General features: G+C 46.2%; 1 protein-coding gene across 3 annotated transcripts in view; it reads left to right on the top strand.

Annotated features, from left to right (window-relative positions):
• Srgap3 (SLIT-ROBO Rho GTPase activating protein 3) overlaps positions 1-21570 on the top strand; it is a 229393-nt gene that overhangs the window by 188293 nt on the left and 19530 nt on the right. Inside the window, exons 12-18 of one of the 3 annotated variants that reach the window (XM_031382844.1) lie at positions 21-107; positions 7033-7063; positions 8012-8072; positions 10609-10686; positions 16867-17001; positions 19571-19676; positions 19885-20112. In XM_031382844.1, the coding sequence (XP_031238704.1) occupies positions 21-107; positions 7033-7063; positions 8012-8072; positions 10609-10686; positions 16867-17001; positions 19571-19676; positions 19885-20112 (726 nt within the window). Of the gene's footprint in view, positions 1-20; positions 108-2686; positions 2790-7032; positions 7064-8011; positions 8073-10608; positions 10687-16866; positions 17002-19570; positions 19677-19884; positions 20113-21570 lie in introns of all 3 variants that reach the window. The other 2 variants (XM_031382846.1, XM_031382845.1) reach the window with 2 other exon arrangements.

Here is a 21570-nt window from a genome sequence, read left to right as displayed (position 1 = left end):
TTTGCTCTGCAACTGAGCAGCAGAAGAGATGGAAGGCTTAGGCCGCCCCACTTTCCTTGGCTGAGCTGCCCCCCTGCTCCCCACTTTGTGCCCCACCCAGCATTCCAGTAAGTTGATACAGATTTGGTGTCATTCAAAGTTGGGATAGCTACGTTTCCTTGTCAGAGATTCCAGCCACTACCCAGTGCACCACGGGCGGGGAAAGAGGATTCTATTTTCCTTTATATTCTGGATTTGGCAGGAAAAAAATGGGGAAGCATATCCTGCATTCATTCTCTTTTATTCTACTTTGTAAAAAAAAATTAAGACGCAAAACCCAGAAACCCGTATGAATTCTTTCAGGAAAACACTCCAAGTGGATGCCCTAGAGCTTTTGATTCTGTGTTTTCAGTTCTTGTGCCAAGATCCCCACTGTTTCCAGCCACGAGAGATGGACAGACAGTTAGCAAAAATCCTTCTCTCTACTTCATACCTGTGCTGGAGCTTTGAGTAAGAAGAACTGCATTCAACTCTTGGCTCTTGATAGATCCCATCTGTGTGGCCTCTGGCAAATTTCTGAATTTCCTGTGGGCTTCTCTGCCTCCCAGGCTTGTGAGGAGGTTAATCATGTAATGTGGGAGAAGTCACCCCAAAGCCCACAGTACTAGGCTTTGCCATCCTTCTTATTCTTAATCCCTAAGTTTGGATCCTGTGGCTTTGTGTCATATTTTTTTTTTAACAGTCTTTTTTTTGGGGGGGGGGGATTTACATTTGAAAATCCAAAAGCAGAGAGCCACTGTGTGAGATTTCCCCCTTCCTGTTTTCACACATTCTCAAAAAAGATGTAGTATTTTAAAAAAAGGAAATGACATGGACTTAGCTAACCAAATTCACACAGACCCAGGATGGGCTGGAGATAATCCTGCCTGCTATTTCTCTTCAGAATTTTGGTTGTGCTGTTCTTTCTGGCGCCCTTGATTGGATGGCATGCTGTTTGGACTCAACCTTGTCTTTGCCCGTTTGCCCATGCATGTCCTGGAGTGTGCAGCCTTTGCTCAACGCTTAAAAACCTTCAGGAGGACTTGGCTGGAGCGTCCTGTATGGCTGGACTGCTGAAGGACATGGGCACAGGAAGCCCAAGGGAGAGAGGCAGGGCAAACCTCCCTCCTGTTGACTGGTTCTGCAGCCCATATGATCCTTACCTGTGTGTGCTCAGGGTCTACCTTAGTTGGTAGAATGCTTGCTTAGAATGCGTGAAGCCAGAAGTTCAGTTGCTAACACCACATTAAACCCATTGTGGAGCTGCATGCCTATAATCCCAGCACTGAGGGGATGGAGGCAGGAGGAGCAAGACTATGAGGTCATACTCAGCTACATAGCAAGTTTGAGGCCACCCTGGACTATATGAGATCCTGTCTCAGAAACAAACAGAAGATTCTGGCCCATACATAGAAATCAATCAAGACTTGGGGAAGGGGCAAGTCTTTGCTTCTCATATATGCCCATTATCTGCCTGGCTGAATACACACTCACTGTTCCCATAGTTTGAACTAAACCATTTGAAAATAAGCTGCCTCGTTTGGGAAGGGCGCTTCCTCTGAACTTTCTAAAATCTCTTTCCCTGAAGGTCCCCAGTATTGAGCCGGGCCAGTTTTTATAACGAAATGAGCAAATAAGCCAATCCAGGCCTATGCATGGCAAGCAATTATGGACACAGGTCTGGTGTCTGTGGCCATTTCATTGTTCCTGGTGGACTGTGGTATAAGGATTCCCCTCCCTGTGGGTAACAGCAGAACACAGGGAATGGAGATCCGAAAGCAAAGCAAGACACTTTCAACCTGACTCCTGTCATGGGCTGATGGGACAGATGAGCATGCAGCTAGAAATGGCAAAATGTCCTGGCGCTACGCCCATGACTTGAAACGTAAAAGACAAGCAAACAAGCAAACAAACAAACAAACTTCCTTGGAGGGGAAGCAGGTAGAGGTTGGTCTGACTCGCTGTTCTTTTTCTTTGAGCCTTAGTTTCTGTAGAATAGAGCCACCTGTAATAGGAAGACACTGGGTTAACTGTGGTAATGGGTTTGACAGCACTCTGATCTAAAATGTACTTGACCAATGAGTGGGATAATAGCATTCCAGGCCACCTACGGATGGATCCTAAAGAAGGTGCAGCTTGCATCCTGACATCTATCTGTCTGGCTCTCGAATCTGTGCAACAAAGATGAGTCATATACCTTTGAAATGCCAAGAGGCATCAGGAAGAGAGTGCCCTCAGTACACTGGGAGTTGGGCCTTGGTGATAGGTTTAAGCCAAAATTATGAAAATTAACCCTCTCCATAATGTTTGAAAGTCTCTTGCTTTCTTGGGCTACAGATGACACCTTCCTCCCCTCCTCCCCTCCATCTGGTCTGCAGGATGCCAGCCTCTGGTTGGCATTGCAGGGGCTTCTTGGATACACCCCATCCCCCTAATGTAGAATGCATTTGTGTTTTGTGAGAGTTGCTCCTGCTTGGCATTGTAGGTAAACTAAGATCTAAACCATCCAGAGGCCTTCAGATGGAACATGGGGAACGAATGTGTTGGGGGCCGGGGGCTCCCTCTGCATTTTGTGTTCTCTTCCAGTTGTGGGTTTGAAGAGCATCTCTCCCAGCGGTATGTTTATGTTGGTTGCCTTCTTGATTTCTTTTGTTCCGTTTTCCCCTAGGCCCCCCTGTCTTCCCCCTAAACCACAGAAAATGAGGAGACCTAGGCCTCTTTCAGTGTATAGCCATAAACTCTTTAACGGCAGTATGGAAGCATTCATTAAGGTACTTGCTGGGGAGCCGTGGAGTCCGCGAATGAGTCCAAAGTAATGGCAGCCTCTCCTTGCCCTGTCCCTTCCAGCTAACAGCCCTGCCAACCCCTTAGCCAGGCCCCATGCAGCTTCTCATTGTCGGTCATTCTTAGCTTCTGTGAGGCTTAGTCTCATCAGAGCATTCTGCTTCTGACTAGTGGACCCTAAGTGGGCAGTCATCTCTCTCAGCCATCTGGGGAGGGATCTGATCAGTCATGCACAAAAGAGATGGAATCTCAGTTCAGTGGTCCCAGCCAGCTGGCCTCATTGCTTCAGGAGCCACAGTCCCTAACTAACACCTGAAGGGCAGTTGAGGAAACTACATTATTCAGCATCACCCCTTCCTGAGCTAAGACTAATGGAGAACAACACAAGGCTAGCCCCTGTGGGTTTCCTGACAAAGGCAACTGCAGTTTGTTAGCTAAGTCAGCACAGGAAGCCATTCAATTTTCATAAGAAAATTTGGCTTCTTAGTGGTTGGTTCGAAAGATGGGAGGAGAGTTGAGGTAGCCCTTGTAAATGACAGGTTGACCCTTGATCTGGAGCTTAGGTGAGTTAAAAATGTCTCAGCTAAGTGAGTTTACTTCCCTGTTTTCATTTATCAATTGGTATAAGATCAAGTCACCCAGGATCAAAGTACTCAAGGCAGAGATGGTGTTGAGATGTGTCCTTGGGGAGAGAGTAGGTGAGGTCTTAGTTTTCTGAAAGCCCACCTATAGCTGGTCTTTGCTACTTTGTGGGTTCTTCTTTTTCCACCCTTTACCCCCCTAACACTAGATAGGAGATAAATAAGGAAAGAGAGGAGGAGAGACATTAGGAAAGCCCATGAGTCTAATTTCTTTCCTTTTGTTTCTTCTTTGACCACAACTACTAACAAATTGTAACTAACCCCCCTGAAGAGCCACTAATGGCCAACCCTGCCTATCAGGGCTCTAGCATGTATTTACCCTCTAAAAAGATTCCAACATCACACAATCACAGAAACTATCCATAGCTGGCAAAAAACCATGGCTCTGCTAGAACAGTAGCCAAGTCAAAGTCAAGCGCTGTGGACAGTCCAAAGCTTCCCCATATCTCCATACTTGGGATTAAAATGAAAGCACATTCTTATAATATTTTGGAGGTTTTAAGGAAACCAAAATTCCAAAATTGTCACTACACCCACCAGCAGCCAATGAGGACAGTTTCTGCAGAAAAGAGGACTGTGTCAGTCAGGGGAAGGGCGGAGTCTCATGGGCATCACTAGTGATTTTGGAGTTACAGAGGCTGCCCCATGCATCAGCTTTCTGTCCTCTGCCCTCCCTCCTCTGGAAAGGTGCAACCCAGACCTAGAGGACAGAGAAGAGCTCAACTTCAGGGCTGGGTGGAGTAGGTGGGACCATCTTAGGTCAAAGAAAAAGACTCTACCTATAGACTGAGTTCTTGGAACAGAAGAGCTAGAGAAAGAGAAAGAGGGCTTTCCCTGGGACAAGGATAGTGGAAAATATCTTAGAATGCTTCAAATGAGAACCCCCTCAGGAACTGTGTGACCCACAGGGAGCCACCCAATGAGTTGTGGCAGGTGGAGGTGTGTCTAAAGAGTGCTTTGCTTCCACACCACCCCTCTGTCTCTTCTGTATTTCCTTCTCACTCACCTCTGCTTCTTCATCGGTGGTGTCAAGCTTCCTCTTAGAATGGATTCCCTGGTCCACCAGAATTAAAACCTCCGTGGAGCTGAGATGATGATGTGGCAATTATAAGGCATGTCATGCAAGCCTAAAGACATGAGTTCAATCCCAACAACCTATGTTAAAAAGCTAGGGATGGTGGCACACACTTGGAATCCTGGCTTTAGGGAATCAGTGGCTCCCTGGCCAGCCAGCTTAGCTTAATGAGAGAGCTCTAAATCAAGGTGGCTGGTGCCTGAAGAATGACATGTGAAGTTGACCTTTGGTCTCCACAAGTATGCACACATGTGCACACACACACACACACACACACACACACACATGAATACCCTCCTACTACCATCCCCAGACACATACAGAAGCTCCCATTGAAACTTAGCTTTGTGATACCACTGGAGGTATAAAGTGATAAGAGAACATATGTGTATTAGTCAGTGTTTCTATTCCTGCACAACATCTTGACCCAGAAGCAAGTTGGGGAGGAAAGGGTTTATTTAGCTTACGTCCACATTGCTGTTGATCACCAGAGGAAGTCAGGACTGGGACTCAAGCAGGTGAGGAAGCAGGAGATGATGCAGAGGCCATGGAGAGATGTTCTTTACTGGCTTGCTCAGCCTGCTCTCTTATAGAACCCAAGACTTCCAGCCCAGGGATGGCACCACCCACAAGGGGCCCTACCCCCTTGACCACTAATTGAGAAAATACCCCACAGCTGGATCTCATGGAGGCACTTCCCCAACTGAAGCTCCCTTCTCTGTGATAACTCCAGCCTGTGTCAAGTTGACATACAAAACCAGCCAGTACAGTATGGTATAGTGACACTGGTCAGTTGGCTCTGAGAAAAATGTCCAAAGAGGAACCACTCACCTCTGTTGGAGTGAATGTCAGAGTTCTTCCAAGAATAAGTCATTTGGTTGGAGAAGAGAAAGTGGGTTTGTGGAACACAATAGCATGTCTCTATGCTCCCTCTGCTCTTAGGCTACCTCCAATCGTGAAGTTTAACAACTTCAGCAATGGACCTACTATGAGCAGAGTCACCAAAGCCCCATATGGCACAGGTTTACTCCAAAGGATCTCGGAGTCCAGAGAGACAGCATCTGTAGTCACTCTTTCAACTGCCAAGAGCAGAATTTCAGTTTTTATTCTACTTCTCAGACGGTCTGAACACGTAGCAGACTGAGTCCTCAGCTTTGACAATCCAGGCCTATGAAAAGCTTTGTGATCGAATAATCCCACCGTGTTCCTTCTATTGGGATGAGAGACGCTCCAAGTTAATTATAGAGAAGATTTTTGGAATTGGACTTATGGGCTTCCTGGATTCTTCCTGAGCCAACCTCTTATAAAAACCATTGTGTTTCTCTCCTCTCAGACTGAAGGAGACTCCATTTATATATTATAAGTCCATGATAAAGCCCAGAAGGTCCACCTGTGGGGTTGGTGGAGAGTCCCTATCTTACTTCTAAGAAATAGGAATAAATCTACTCTGACTTTAGGGTAAGCATGGAATGAGTTGATACATATATGCTTCTAGAACCTCTGGCACTGTGTAAGCCTATTCTTAATTAGATTAATTTAGGACACTATCCCGAGACTCCCTTTGGTCCAGGCTGTTGCTGAGTTCTAAAAGTCATGTGGGTTTATCTGATATAGTAACTCAGCTCCTAACTATTGAGATGCCAGGACTGGACATATGGTTCCCCAGGAAGGTTCATGTCTTTTAGTTAGCTTGGCCTTTTCACTGCGCTTGGGTGAGACTCTCCATCTACCTCCCACCTAGACCCCAAGTCACTGCACACATGACCAGAAAACTCAGGCAAGATCCCTCAATGTGGGAACAAAGGCTTTAGTCCACCATCAAGGTCACAAAGGTGTTCCAACTTACTTTCTCTCATCTTCACCCTCCCCAGATTCTGTGCTCCCAGTGGGTCTCAGTACCAGGGCAACAGTAAGTGGTTGGGAGGGGAAACAGAGCGATGCTTTCAGGCAAAGAAGATTATCAAGGTATTGGATGTGTTTGGAGTCTGGAGTCTGAGGCAGCCTACTGGATCCCATCTAAGGAGAGTTTGTGAAATAGGATATCTAACCAACAATGAGGTTTCCAGAGATGAATTCTAGGAGCTGTCTTACAATAGGCATGAAGGATCCCTTCTATGGATCCCTTGTAGGTGGTCAGTGGACTCTTGTCACTGGTGACTCCCTCATGCTGAGGAATTGGCCATGGATCCAGGAATGGGGTAGACACACATCTCCTATAGATTGACAAGGAATGAAAGAGGCCCTTCCATTACCGGCATCTTAAGAGGCTAGGCAGCCTATTGAAAGGTTGGCTGGGGACTTCTCCAGAACTCTTAGGAGGTCTGAAGGATGAGGGCCCTCCCCTTTGGCAGGCTGGTGGGCAAATGCCCCAGGACCATTGCTGGCTGCCATTGCATTTTGGCATTCACGGACTCTGAAGGATCTGCATACTCTAACTGATCTTACTCCTGCATAATCTTTTCTTTTTCTTCTGCTTTGCTGCCTGTTTCTCTTTTTTTTTGTTGTTGTTATCAGAGGAAGAAGAAATGCTCGAACCAGGAACCAGGTATTTACTAGATAGGCCCTCAAGCCCCATGCAACTGGTAGATCCAACACCATCTAGAGCAAGGCCCTAGATGTTTGATGGGTCCATCTCCCATTCTTTCCCCAGATGTAGCATCAGCAGGTGAGGGGTGTGACAGAGCTAAGATCCCACCAACTTACTGGCCTTCTAGAGAGGCTACTCACGATGTGACCTATAGTAACAAGAAGGTCACCCAGTTTTAGAAGCCTGAAAGAAAATTAACCAACCACTAGGGGCTATAGACTAATCTAGAAAGGTGTAGTTGAATATCCTTTTGTGTCCTAAGTACAACTATTTAAATTACATCCAATTCATCTCTTTTGATTTGGCATCTTCTAGAATGTCTCCATGTACTGTGCTTACTGATAAGCAAAATATGCACCCGGATATTTAAGTTGAGACATCATAAGATTCACCTTCCCTTCTTAGAGCCCCACAGGGCTTGTAAGAGCCAGCTCTGCTTCATCAAAAGTGTGTCCTCAGTTCTGACACTTGATACCACAGTAATAGGGAAAGGTATTGATCCTGCCTCTTCGTCCCCAAGCCCTGGGAAAAGATGCTGAGTTGGGCAAAGTGGAGTTTGGAGGAGGCAGGTAATCCTTCAAGGTCAGATTCCAGCTACCTCCCTCCACACACTGGCTTCCGTCTCTCCTGCCCCCAGTGTGCCCATCAAGCTGAGCCCAGTTCCTTGCCAGCTGGGTAAGAAGAGAGCATTTCTTTGAATGTATCCTAGCTATGCCTTCTTCCGCACTTAACTGAAGGCTGTATGGTAACCATCCCTGGAGACTAGAGTTAGCAATTCCTTGCTTGTTTTCCTACTAATCACATGGTACTAATCTTTTGGCTTGACTTGGTCATCATGTTTGCAATGTCTTTTGCCAGTGGTTTGGCGCCATGCATGATAAAACTCACATGTTTTTCTTCCTTAAGGATTCAGGACAAGCTATACCACTTGTAGTTGAGAGCTGTATTCGATTCATCAATTTATATGGTAAGTGCCATCTCGGTTCATTGTGGAGCCGGTGTGAGGCTGTTCTGCAAGATAATGATATTCCCAGTCATCTCGGAAGACTCTTGGAAGTCCATGCTCTGCCTCTGGGGGAGGGAAAATGCTCCAGGGAATGGCTGTTACTCCAAACACTGTCTTTGGACTCTCTCTCTCTCTCTCTCTCTCTCTCTCTCTCTCTCTCTCTGTGTGTGTGTGTGTGTGTGTGTGTGTGTGTGTGTGTGTTTGTATCCAGGGTGAGGGAAGGAAGATTGTGTGAGGGCCATGGGGCTTCAGGTCACTGGGAACATCTATGACATGGACAGAAGTACTATTTCCAGCTCCGTCCTTACTCGGGGCGTTTTCACTCTGGGCATCCTCACTCGGGCTCAATCAGGTTGAGAGTACAAAGCTCCATGAAGGGAATGGGGTCAGGAATCAGTTAACCATGGCATCACCAGGAGGGCAACTTGTGTTTAATGTACTCACTCACCTCCATTTTGGCTGTGGGGAACTCAGGAGTGATGAAGGCAAGCACCATGCTAGCCCTGCGAGGTTTCCATTCTCAGGAGAACAAGGAAATCAACAGCAGAAAGAGAACTGTCATCCTTTAGCACCTCTAGAGGATCACTGCTGAACCCCAGATCCACAGCCTCTAAAGTCCCTTGTATTAAATGCTGTGGCTTTTACACATAACCCGTGTGATCTTTCCATAAACATCAATCCGCCTAGAGACAGAGAGCCCCGGACCCTATGTAAATGCTAGGTAATTAATCATATTGTTTGGGGACTATTACAAAATAATCTATGCATGTTCAATACAGATGCAACTTTTTTCCTGAATATTTTCAAGATGCCTTTAGTTGAGTCACCGACTATAGTCGCTCATGGATAGTAGACTGTAAAAAAAAATTTTTTTTTCATAGTGACACTGCCATGAAACTAATTCAAAGGAAGGTAGAGAGTGACTTTTGGAGGCAGGCTGCCTGACTAAAGTGGGAGAAGACCCCTGAGGAAGGCAGCCATGCGGCTGGGATGGAGAGAATGGGGGCTAGCAGGTGGGATAGGAAGGGCAGTGTTCCAGCAGAACAGCAGAAGACTTCGGGTGGTAGAAATCAACATAACCACACTCGTGGTTGTATATGCCTGTCTCAACAGTAGGGAAACTGAGGCAGAGCTGGAGGCTGTCCTGGGTTACAGAGTAAGTTCAAGGTCAGCCTGGGCACAGTGCGTCATAGCTTAAATATGCAGGTGTTTACTTTCAGTATTCATGACACATAAATAAGTTCTAGCATCAGATACTGGCCATCTAGTGGCTAGCCTGACGTGGTAAAAGCAGGCAAAACAAAACAAAACAAAACAAAACAAAACAAACCCAACAACCAAAGAGTTGAACCGCATTTATTGAGCATGTAAGATATTCACACCAAATGTCCACTAAATGCTGACTTCTCAGGGTAAATGATAAATTGTAGCATGAATAATTGTTCTATCCACAAGAACTGTGAGGCAGGGGAAGGTGCCCAGTATCTTCAGCAGTGTTCATTTGAGGGAGGCAGGTCCTCTCTCAAATTGTATAGATTGCTGTTAGGTCTCAGTCACTACCAGGGGCCAGAGACCCCACTTGGCTATTGTCTCATAGAAACTTATAAAAAAAAAAAGTGTGTTTGCCCTTTAGCAATGAGTCTAAGCTCTTCCCTTTTTCTTTCTTGGGATGGGATCTTAGTCTGTAGCCTAGGCTGTCCTTGAACTCTGCAACATCCTCTTGCCTCAATTTCAGCCTTGCAAATGCTGGGATTATAGTATGAGCAATTCTGCCCAGCTAACATACAGAATCAGATGTCTGTGAACTTGTTCCTGGGCCTGAAGGAAAACACTATCAACACTATTGTATTTACTTATTTATTGGTGCTGGGGACCTAACCCAGGGCCTAGTGTCCATAAGACAAAGCACTCTACCATTAACTATGCCTCCAACTCTCTGACTCCCTGACTCCCCAATCCCAGGCCAGGATGTACTCTGAAGTTTACATTTTCTTTTTTTTAAGATTTATTTATTTATTATATGTAAGTACACTTTAGGTGTCTTCAGACACTTCAGAAGAGGGCATCAGATCTCATTACAGATGGTTGTGGGCCACTATGTGGTTGCTGAGATTTGAACTCAGGACCTTTGGAAGAGCAGTCAGTGCTCTTAACCACTCAGCCATCTCTCCAGCCAAGTTTACATTTTCCTAAGGGAAGAAGTTACCCACGTGGGAAGAAAGGAATAGTGTTGATAGCATTTTCCTTCAGGCCCAGGAACAAGTTCACAGATATCTGCTTCTGTATGTGTCTGAGCATTTGTGCCAGCTGTGGGTCATTGTCAAGGCCAGTTGGAGTTTCATCTAAGAGCTTGTCACCAGGTATGACTGTTCTAAAAGATAGAAAGGGAAAGAGATAAGCATGGAAGAGAATCTCCAGTATTTCCAGTAGCTGGCTGAACTCACTGTCTTGTGTTATTTGCATTTACTGTTTGCTCTTATCGTTCTTTCTTTCTTAGGACTCCAGCAGCAGGGGATCTTCAGAGTTCCAGGGTCTCAGGTTGAAGTCAATGACATCAAGAATTCCTTTGAGAGAGGTGAGTGCAGACTGACTATCTCAAGCTTGTGGGCAGGAGAGAAGCCAGGGTTGCCACAGGTCTCAAAGCCAGTCGTGCGCAGAGGCCCTGGGTCTGCAGCAGCTTTCAGGAGATGTCTGCTCACACCCTTATTAACTTTGTGCTAATGAGACGTGACATCCTCACGGCAGCAGGAAATCAGCCATATTGGGAGTGTTTGCACCACAGAAATGTGCAAACCTCAAGATCTTCTTAGATCTTTAGAGATTTTTTTTTTTAGCAGATCTTTAGAATTCCCCACTCTTCTCCCTTTATCTTTTACTACAGGCTAAATATTCCTAATCCCAACTTCTAAAACCAAACATTTGAGCATTGATGTAACATACAAGTGGAAAGTTCCACGCTTGACTCCATGTGACACACACAGCCAAGCTGCAGCTACACAACTGACATCTTGTCAAGTCACCCTCGGGTTGTGTGTGCAACTCGGGTGGACTTTTAAGTAGATACTTGATCTCACCTCCACGGCACCAAAATTCTAAAATCCCAAAACTCCTGGTCCTGCTCATTTTAGTGTTTAAGATTTCAATGTTTAATTATTTATTTATTTAGAGATAGTGTCTTGGCTAGTCTTAAACTCTTCCCAGTACTCCTGCCTCTGCTTCCCAACTGCTGAGGTTACAGGTGTGAGCTATCACGCCTGAATTCCCACACACAGTGTGTTTACATAGTTGTGAGGATACACATGCATGTACATGTGCACATGTGAGTGTGTGCATAGTGTGTGAGTGTGTGTGTGTACAAAGCTCCTATGTTTGTAGTGGTCTCAGAAGCTCCATAAGGACAGGAGGACCCTGCAAAGGAAGAACCAACTGCGCCGTAAGAAGCTCAGTCTTCAATGTCTGCCTTTACTACACAATACTTAGCTTCTTGCCACAGTAGAACCTGAAATCCAGGACTTTTTATTCAAGAAAAAGCATTGGGATATTTTGATCCCTGGTTCTCGAGCCAAGCCCAATGCTGTCCATCCCACACACTCAGTCCAGGGACAGGAAGAAGACCTGGGGTGCAGGCAGCCCAAACTGAATTCCCACTCCCAGTTTCACACCATTTTGGAAAGACATGCAGTGCATCCCAGCTCAGTTGACTTACTGCCTTATTCTCTAGGGGGCTCTGATCCCAGAACCAGGTCCCAGCAGCACCCAGTGGGCAGTGAAACACGCCCCCTCTTACCTTTCGTGGTAGCTCAATTGCTTAGAACACACTGCATAGCCTTGAACTCGTTGTAATCCTTCTGCTTAAGCTTCTCCAGTGCCAGAATTATAAGCATGAGCTACCAGCTCTGGCTAGAAAGCACTTTCTTATCTTCTTCTCCACCTCCCTTTTTTTATATGAGCCCCCTTGGTTTAGGAGTGTGTATGGCTTAATGTCACTGGCTGAGCTCTGAGCGGAAGTCTGTTAGACTTCCATCCAGTTCCCACATTTATTATCATCCTTGGAGGAGTGAAGTCTGTGCCTCCCGTACCCTCCGTTCTACCGAAGGACATGTCTGGCTTCAGGGTGAAGGAAGCATTCTGCAGCCTGTACAGTACAGATATTTTGTACCCCAGTCATTCTGGGGTAGCATTGGGTAATGGGAACAAATCTGGCTGGCTGTGGTGCCCAGTGACCCCCTAAGGGACAGGGGTGCTTCAGCTCTGGAGAGCATTCCAGGATGTCGGACATTTGACACCAGCGCTGCTGCCTTCAGAAACTGCCAGTCGTTTCTTCATTCGGCAAACATGCAGCAAACCTTCCACTGTACGGGATCGTGGACCAGGCCAGGAAATACAGTCTGAGCAGAACTAGCCCTACCAATGGGGAGGCCAGGTTAGTAAGCAGATAGCATGCCTGAGCCAGAATTGAGTGGGCACTGGTCATTATGGGAGCCCTTAGCCTGCATGGATGAAGGAAAGAGGAGAAGAAGTGGCAAGCAGCTAAGCTAAGGCTTGATGCATTCGGCCAAGGGAGGCAAAAGGAAATGAAGGCATCCAGGCTCAGGGAACAACATGCGCAAAGGCAGAGAAGACAGTGTCATTCCTCACTGCCCCAGCCTCTCCTCACGTCACTTACAGAACAGGTCAGGATCTGCTCCTCACTCCCTTTGACACTGTAGTGCCCTCGACCTTCAGTGTTGTAGATGAATAGAATGTTGTTCTAGAACCTTTGCTGTTTCCTCCTCTGGGCTCCACCCATCCCTTCACCTATAGCTGCCTGAGTCCTGCCCTTGAGTCCCTTGGTGCAGTCCTTGAAGACAACTGGCACCCTGATGGGACCTCTCCTGACCTTTTCCTGCTCTCTCTCTCTCTCTCTCTCTCTCTCTCTCTCTCTCTCTCTCTCTCTCTCTCTCTCTCTCTCTCTCTCTGCTGGTAAGTTTGTGGCAATGGGCAACCCCTCCCTTTCTTCAGATCTCAGTTGATGCCAACATTTCCAGTTACCTGCTTGGGTGTAAGTGAAAAGTATTCTCTGATCTTGTCAAGCCTTGGGTCCTCATGTAGCAGGGGGAATCTCCTGACCCACATCACAGCCACAGATAAAGAAAGAGAAAACAGAAACAGAAACAGAAACAGACCTCTATTTTCTTCTTCCACATTTTCAGTTGGGTCTTCTCCTTGTCTTGTCATTCCAAAATGATTCTCCCTCTCCCAGAAGCCTTGTTCTTTGGGAAGACACACTGCACGGTAGCCCAGTCCCTTTCCAGGACTCAGTGGGACTCAGCTTTCTATTGGGCTAACCTGGAATGACAGCTCTCATTCCCCATTAGATAAAGCAGTTGTCTACAGGCTCTTCAGCTTTGATTTGTTGTTCCTGAGCCCAGAGAGAAGGCCAAGGACTGGACTAGTAGTGGCAGGGAATGTCATGGTGATTTCATTCAGGGAGACAGGCATGAGATGTTGTTGTTGATGGTGATGGTGATAGTGGTGATGGTGGTGATGGCGATTGTTATGTGTATTTGTGTGTGTGCATATATATGTCTATATGGGTACATATACACAAATGGGTATATAGAAAGTTAACAGTTAATGAAGCATTATTTTTAAATGTGTTTTTTCATCCTTAGAGGAGAAACATTCTCACCTTCTTGGTGGGGACATCTGAAAGGTTAACCTAGGGAATACCAGTGTCTGGGCTGCTTCTGCATCCAGTTGTTCAGGCTGGACACTTGCCCAGCTAGGAAGGCAGATGGGGGATGTACTCTGGCTCATGCTCTGTAAGCTGCAAGCCCTGGTAAAAGAACGGAAGAAGACTTTTTCTGATTGGCACTACAACACATTAGGACTAGAAGAAACTGCTGCCAATAATACACGGCCGCTTCCTCTGAAGGCCGAGGGAAGAGATCCAGGTTGGGTACTCAGATGTGTTCATTGCTTGGCAGACACATGCAGGTTCCAGCTGTTAGTGCAAACTTCCCTCAACACCTCTAGGAAGGTGTTAGATTACTCTCTGCTTCCTTTCACCTCCCCTGGGAAAATTCTCCGTAATAGGCCAGCTTAGCAGCCCCCAGTTAAACTGCAGAGAGCCACTCCTGAAATGCCGAATTTCCCCATCCAAATGGTGAAAACCTCAGAAGATTGGCAATATGCCATGGGCAGAGCTGGAGAAGACAGCCGTCTCCCAGAGTACAAAGTGGTGTGGCCCCAGTGAGAGGGCTTTGACTACAGGTGAGAAACCACACCCACAGTGACCCAGTGCGTCTCCTTCCAGGCATAGCTGAGACCTGCCTCCACAAATACAAATGCACACACGCAGGCTCTCTGCTGTGGCAGTGTTTATCACAGCAAAAGACTAAAAGAAGTCAAGTGTGGAGCTGGTGATATATGGCTCAGTGGATAAACGCACTTGTCTAAGTCTAATGACCCAATTCCTGGAATCCATCTGATGGAGCGAATTGACTTCTGCAGGTTGTCCTCTGACATCCAGATGTTGCCTTGTCATATGCCTACAAATAACTAACGAAATAAGTATAATTCAAAACATAACTAGTAAGTGAATGTAGTCCTATAGGAGGTCAAGTGAGTGAAGTGTGGCCTCCCTATGTGACAGGGTTCTTTACACCATTAGAAAGAGAGAGGAAAACTTCTGGGAAGTCATTTAGAGATTTCCCATTTGGAGTAAAGGAACAAGCTTATGTAGGAGTGGATGGCATTTTGTATAAGACGTAAGAGTCAGTGAGGAGCATATATAGTTGCTCCCATCCTTAGGGGACTGGCGCAAGAACCACCCTAGAGCCTAGAAAACCAGCAGGGCTCAAGTGCATTTCTGAATATAGCATGTATATAGACCTCACATGGCAGGCACATCCAGGCATCATCTGTAGGTGGCTCACAATGCTTAATGCAATGGAAACACCATGTACATGGTGTTTAAACTGTTGTTTAGAAAAGAGAGGCCAAGAAAATAAGTCTCCATGGGTTCAGTGTGGGAAGAATCTCTTCTTTACTGTGGTGTGTGTATATGTAGTCTGTATATGTGTTCATGTATGTGCATGTGTGTGTGTGCAGAGGCACATGGAGACCAGAAGCCAATTAACATTGAGTGTCTTCATTCTTCATCTTACATGTTTGAGACTGGGCCTTTTACTGAATCTGGAGCTTGCTGATTGGCCTATGAGCTGTAGGGATCCTCCTGCCTGCCCTTCCCCAGTACTGGATCACACACACTACCACAGCTGTGTTGTCATAAGGATGCTAGGAACAAAATCAGGTGCTCATGCTGTGCAGCAAGCCTCTCACTGACCCACCTCCCTAGCCCCAAGAGGCAATCTTCTTCTTAAAAATATTTTCATCTTATTTGTTGAATCCATAGATGTGCAACTTATGAGTGCAGAGGACTGACTATGCATGTGTTTGCTCCTCTGCTGTAGTAGAAACACAGCAGATGAGTCAGACTAAATAAAATGGTGGCTTTTGAGGTGTGGAGGTAAAGTGTAAAGACCAGCCTTCTCTCTGAGAACCTTTAAATCTGATTTGGGGAGCTGAGAAGATGAGGGCCTGAGTTTAGATGCCTAGCATTCAAGTAGAAGCCAGGTATAGCAGTAGGTTTGTGTAATCCCAGTGCTGGGGAGTCCAGTCAAGGGGCTATCTGGAGCTCACTGGCCAAGCTAACTGAATCAATGAGCTCCTAGAGTAACAAAGCAAGAACCATCACTGGAGATTGACCCCACGTGGTGGGTCATGCTGATCACAGGGACTAGTGGGCAAACTTACAGTGCCAAGATTCTGGTCTCACTTCACAAGTCTCATGTTTGTAGCAAAAAAGGGAATACCTCCATGATGTTTAAAGGGAAAAAGATATACCACCTTAACTCAGTGCTCTGTGCAACTAGCAGCAGGCATTATGCGTACCTCTGTATCCTTGTCCAAAATAATCAACCTGAGTCAAGTCATGAGGAAAATGAAAGGCACGGTATGAGGCAATTCTATAAGACAGAGAGACCTACATCATCAAACACAAACTCAGCACTCAAAAAAAAGAACGTTGGAGTGTATTTTATACTTGAAAAACCCAAGAGGCAGCCATTGAGCTGGGCATGCAGGCACATGCCTTCCATCTCAGCATTTGGAAGCAGAAGATTGTCCCAAGTTCTAGGCCATCCAGGGATACATGGAGACCAAATCTCAGACAAACAAACAAACAAGCAAGAGGAACAACTGCCAACCAGCAAATGAACTGTGGGAACTCAGGATAGTGCTTGTATTTTGAAAATGAAAATCCATGACAGACTTAGTAGGATCGTTGGCGGAGTTTGAATGTGGGCTGTGTGCAATGTTATTTTTGGAAGGATCGTTCTCTTTCTTGGGTTAGATAAAGTTATCATTGTTAGCTGAGAATGTCCTGATTCTTAAGAGAAATGTGTTATAATGTCAAAAATTCTCAAGATTTCGAGCCATGGTGTATGTAATAAATAGAGAACTCAAGAGAGGGCTAAGTAATGGATGATGGACATTCATAATTAGATGCTTATCTCTTCTGAGTATTTTCTAATAGGAAATTTAAAGCATGCAGAGACTTAGGGTCACAGGTCCTCAGGCTTGTCCCATCCCCTTCCTCATGTCCAGGCCGGCCAGGTCACTTCCTTTTTCAACTGAGAAAGGAGAATATCTTCCAGTAGTGGAGAGAGATTCTCTTTCCACACCAGTCTAAAACATTGTCTCCACACAGGTGAAGACCCCCTCGTGGATGACCAAAATGAGCGAGATATCAATTCAGTTGCTGGTGTTTTAAAACTGTATTTCCGAGGACTGGAAAACCCACTCTTTCCTAAGGAAAGGTTTCAAGATTTGATATCTACTATTAGTAAGTATTTTGCAGGTGGGATGGCCCCTTGCTTCATAGATCTTTATAGAAATTGAAGTGCTGGCTCTTTATCCTGCCAGGTACAGGAGAGGGATACTATGAACAAAGTGTGGTTCTTAGAGAGCTTCAAGACTCAGATCTATAGGTAGCACAATGGGCTAATGGATATGGTGTACTCCCTAGGTACAACAGGAGCTAAGAGGAGAAGCAGAGGGAAACCTGGGGTCACAGAATAGACCTGAGGGAGGGACGTGAATAAGACTGCCAAGAGGAGGGGACACGGGGAAGCCTACAAAGGTTGGGGACAGTGGCCCAGTTGAATCAGCAGACAAAGCATGGTGCAGTCAAATGTAACAAGAGGAATAGATTTGAAGGACTCCACAGCTCTGCACCTTGGTGGGTAGGGATCCATAGAAGGTTTAGGGATGAAGCCAGCAGACAAGGGAAATGATGGTAGTTAACTGACTGGGAAGTTATCTTTATACTTCTGGTCATGAGAGTACTTGACTGATGGAGGACATGCTGGCCGTCAGGATGTGCCCCAGGTGTAGGACAGTAGAAGAGGAATGCTTAAGCTCTCTGTGTTCTTTCTTTGTTCCCTGGTTTTCTCCATATCTCCTTCCTGATCATCTTTTAAGATCCATGCCAAACTCTAAACCATTTCTCAAAATCCCAGGTCCTAAAAGCTCCATCCTGCTTGGGTTCCATGTCACTGGCTTATTGGTATCATTAGACCAGATGCCCATAATCCAGGTCCTGTTCAGGACAATGAGCAGACAGTGAGAGGCATCCCTCGTTTGTGCCTGACTCGAGGCACATGGTGAGAGTCTCTTCTGTTCTATCTAGGGCTATGATTATATCATAGAGAAACCCACACCCACCAAACTTCTTCCAGACAGAATGGTCAGGGTCAGTCTCAGAAGCTTTGTAAACAGGGCCTACCTGTAATTTGATGGCACTTCATTGCATTTATTAAACAAACCCCCCACTTCTGTACTTGTTGATTTCCAGAGTTGCAGTTACCCCTAGTTAACTGCAGTCTGGGAGTTTTGAATGGGAACTCCTAGAAACAAGGGTTAAGTTTTCCATCGCCTTTATCTTGGGCACTGCTGTAACTGCTCTCTGTCATTATGTTGGTACCTTTCTGTGTCTCTTTTATGGAGTGAACTTTACCAAAGATAGGTACGCATAAAGGAAATAGTAAAGATGTGGTCTCACATTGTCCTGCCTCCAGCGTGTCTTAAAACATATCCCCACTGTTACAGATTTGCATGTCACCTCCTAATTAAAACAACGGATTCTCATTTTTTCTTGAAATAGTGATTTAAGTACTCTCTTTATTAAAAAAAAAAAAAACCAACTGTCTTTAAGAACTATGGTGTATCTAATAGCCATGGGGGGGATACCTGGCATAGATGACTGACAGGAGGGTCTAGAAGATTTAAAGCGGAGCATAAGAACTGACTGTGAGCTGTTTTGGGTGAGACTTCCTAAGCCAGGTCTTGAAGGTGAGCTAGAGGGAGCACCCTGTTGAAATCTAAGGCAGGCAACATTGATTCACGTGCCCTGCACAGTCAGGGCATGTGGGTGATAGATGCCAATATAGACTTCCACTGACTATACAACCCCACACAATGCCTGCTCAAGATGCAAGAGCCCCAGCTTTGGCAGTAGCACCCCATTGAGAACCAAGGCTCTAGCTAGTCTTCAGACTCTATGGAAAAACAGTAGCCAGATGAGGCAGGCAAGAGTGTGGGTAGCCCTCTTGTGTTGGCTGCTCAGGAGAGAGGGGCCTTTTGGAGGCTGGAGTTCTGTGAGGAAAACATCACTGACAATGTGTGGCTTGTTGGCCCTACCCACAGCTTTGACACTTCACTTCTTGTAGTTCCAGGTTGTCAACTCCATAGGTATTCCATCTTGCTGTGCCATCATACCAGCATTTGACTCTATGGTTCACTTAAGAACGAATCCCCGATGAGATCCTGAGCATGGGTGAAGCTCTGTAATCAATAGGTCACTCAAAAGGAGCCTGTATTTGCACTATTCTTTTCTGAGCAACTGCAGCCTTGCCAGGCCTGTGATATGGCTGGTGCCTGTCGCATTTTACTAAGCCACTGTCCCTGTCTGTGACATCAGGACTCCAAGGCTGCCAGTGACAGACAGTTAAACCATCTGAGTCCATAAAACAGAGTGTCAGATCCTCTACCAGAAAACTTTAGGCCATTTGTTTTGGACTTTACACGGCTACTCTGGGGTTTCTATCACTCTTCTGATCGTCAGACAGGTTTCTCTTTTCTGGCAGATCCCCAGCCGCTCCAGACTTTCTGCTCCCCAAGTCCCAGGCACCTCTCTATAGATTTCCCCACAAGATTTCCCCTCAAGACCAGCTCAAAGAGGTTCTAAGTAGGATAGCCCACAATGTCGTGTTCTGATTAGCCCGGATCTCATATGAATCCCAACTGAGAGTAGAGCCTTCTTGACTGGTCTCTATAGCTGATGGAGGAGGTGGGTCCTGGAGATATCTACTGCCTTGTTCTCTAAGGGCGATGGTCACCTTTGTGCCTTACAGAACTGGAGAACCCAGCTGACAGGGTGCACCCAATCCAGCAGATCCTCATCACCCTGCCCCGCGTGGTCATTGTGGTCATGAGATACCTCTTTGCTTTCCTCAATCAGTGAGTACCTGGCCTGGGGAGCCATCTGCGACTGGCCTCCTCTGGGAAGGCTGTCCCAAGGCTCTTACGAATGCTATTTTATAAATCAGAATATAGGAACTTGTGCATTTGAGTTGCGTCCCCACTTTCCTATCCCCTGGCAAAAAGAAAGAAACTCCGGGGGAGGATTTGCCTTTTGGGTGAACAGTGAGTATCTGCTCTCTCCTAGCCTTTCCCAGTACAGTGATGAGAACATGATGGATCCCTACAACTTGGCCATCTGCTTCGGGCCCACCCTCATGCACATCCCCGATGGGCAGGACCCTGTATCCTGCCAGGCGCATGTCAACGAAGTCATCAAAACCATCATCATCCACCATGAAGCCATCTTCCCGAGCCCGCGGGAGCTAGAGGGACCTGTGTATGAAAAATGCATGGCTGGAGGGGAAGAGTACTGGTAAGGCATCCTTCCTCTTAGTATTCCCATTAGCATCACCCTATTGTTAAGAACAGTCTGAAGCCTTCCAGTTTTCTCATTACCCTAGGGGACATGCACTACAGCTAGTTTTCCTTATAAGTTTTACAGCAGTCCCATGTGCAAGACACCTACTTAAGCTAAGATTGCTTAAGTTACAAGGAGTAAGAGCACACCTCCAGATAGCCGAAGCCAATCAGCACATGTAGTTTACCTCACTGAGACTTTCAGGGCTCTATCTTCAGGGGTGGCTGGAGCCAGAGGCTCAGCAGTTGTCTACAGGACCTGGCCCTGCCGCCCCTCCTCCTTGGCTCCCCTTAGAGGCTGTCAGAGGGCAGCTCCAGCTTTGTCACCCACTCTCTGGGCAGCTTCAACACGGAAGAGCCCTCCCTTTCTCAGTTGCTCCTGTAGAGACTTCCCAAGAGTCGTTTTAGAGCTCCATCTGGATCTGAGGGGCTCTTATAATGTGGTGGCTGGCCAGGTAACCTTTCTTTCTCAAGAAGCAGAGGAGTGGGTGGCCCCACATGAACCTCTAGTCACTGACCCCTCCTACCCAGGGGCTCTTTCTCCCAGAGTTTCATGTCTTTGCATTCCCCACCTCAGGTCAATAGTCATTAGTCGGGTGGCTCTCTTAGCTGCTATGATGTCCCGTATAAAGAGAAATAGTTAGGAACCTTTTCAGACCCAGGTCTGACTTCCTTCTCCCAGCTAAGCCTGAGAGAGTGAAGGTGGATATGTGTTTAATTGTGATGAGTGACTATGCAGACAGCGCCAATCTACCAGATGTGGCAGGAAACCAGAGCAAAGGAGAGTTTTCACACTGAAAAGTGGTTGAGGGGCTTAGGGTGTAGCCTAGTGATGGGGCGTATACTTACTGTGTGGGAGGTCCTTAATTGTATCCTCCACACCAGAGTAAAACAAAAAAGATTAATGTTGGGGCTGGAGTGATGGCTCAGCAGTTAAGAGTATGCATTGCTCTTACAGAAGGCCCAAGTTCAACTCCTAGCACCCAAGTCTGGCAGCTCATGGCTGCCTGTACTGCAGCCCCAGGTGACCTGATGCCTTCTGCCCTCCACAGGCACCTGTGTTCATACACATATTGTCTCCACCCTCCACATACAAATAATTTTTAAAATAAAATATATGATTTTAAGGAAATAAATACTTTTACCCCGATTTAAACATTGTACAATGTGTGTATATATCGGTGATCCTATGATATTTCACAACTACATATAATTTTTATGATTTTTGTGCAATTACATTTTAATTAAAAAGGAAAATTCAGTGGGGGAGGAAGAATGCAGAGAAGAGAAAATTAAACATGCTGCTTGAGACCAGCCAAATGTTCCTGCTGTCACATCGTCCCCAACCCCAGGTCAATACAGCCGTACGCTTAAGTCTTTCTGCCAGGTACCTGCAGGGAATGTACGCACTTCA

The sequence above is a fragment of the Mastomys coucha genome, unplaced genomic scaffold (genome assembly GCF_008632895.1).
Source record: "Mastomys coucha isolate ucsf_1 unplaced genomic scaffold, UCSF_Mcou_1 pScaffold20, whole genome shotgun sequence".
Classification (NCBI taxonomy): Eukaryota; Metazoa; Chordata; class Mammalia; order Rodentia; family Muridae; genus Mastomys; species Mastomys coucha.
The sequence above is the reverse complement of the archived record's forward strand: the minus strand, read 5'-3'. Positions and strand labels throughout refer to the sequence as shown.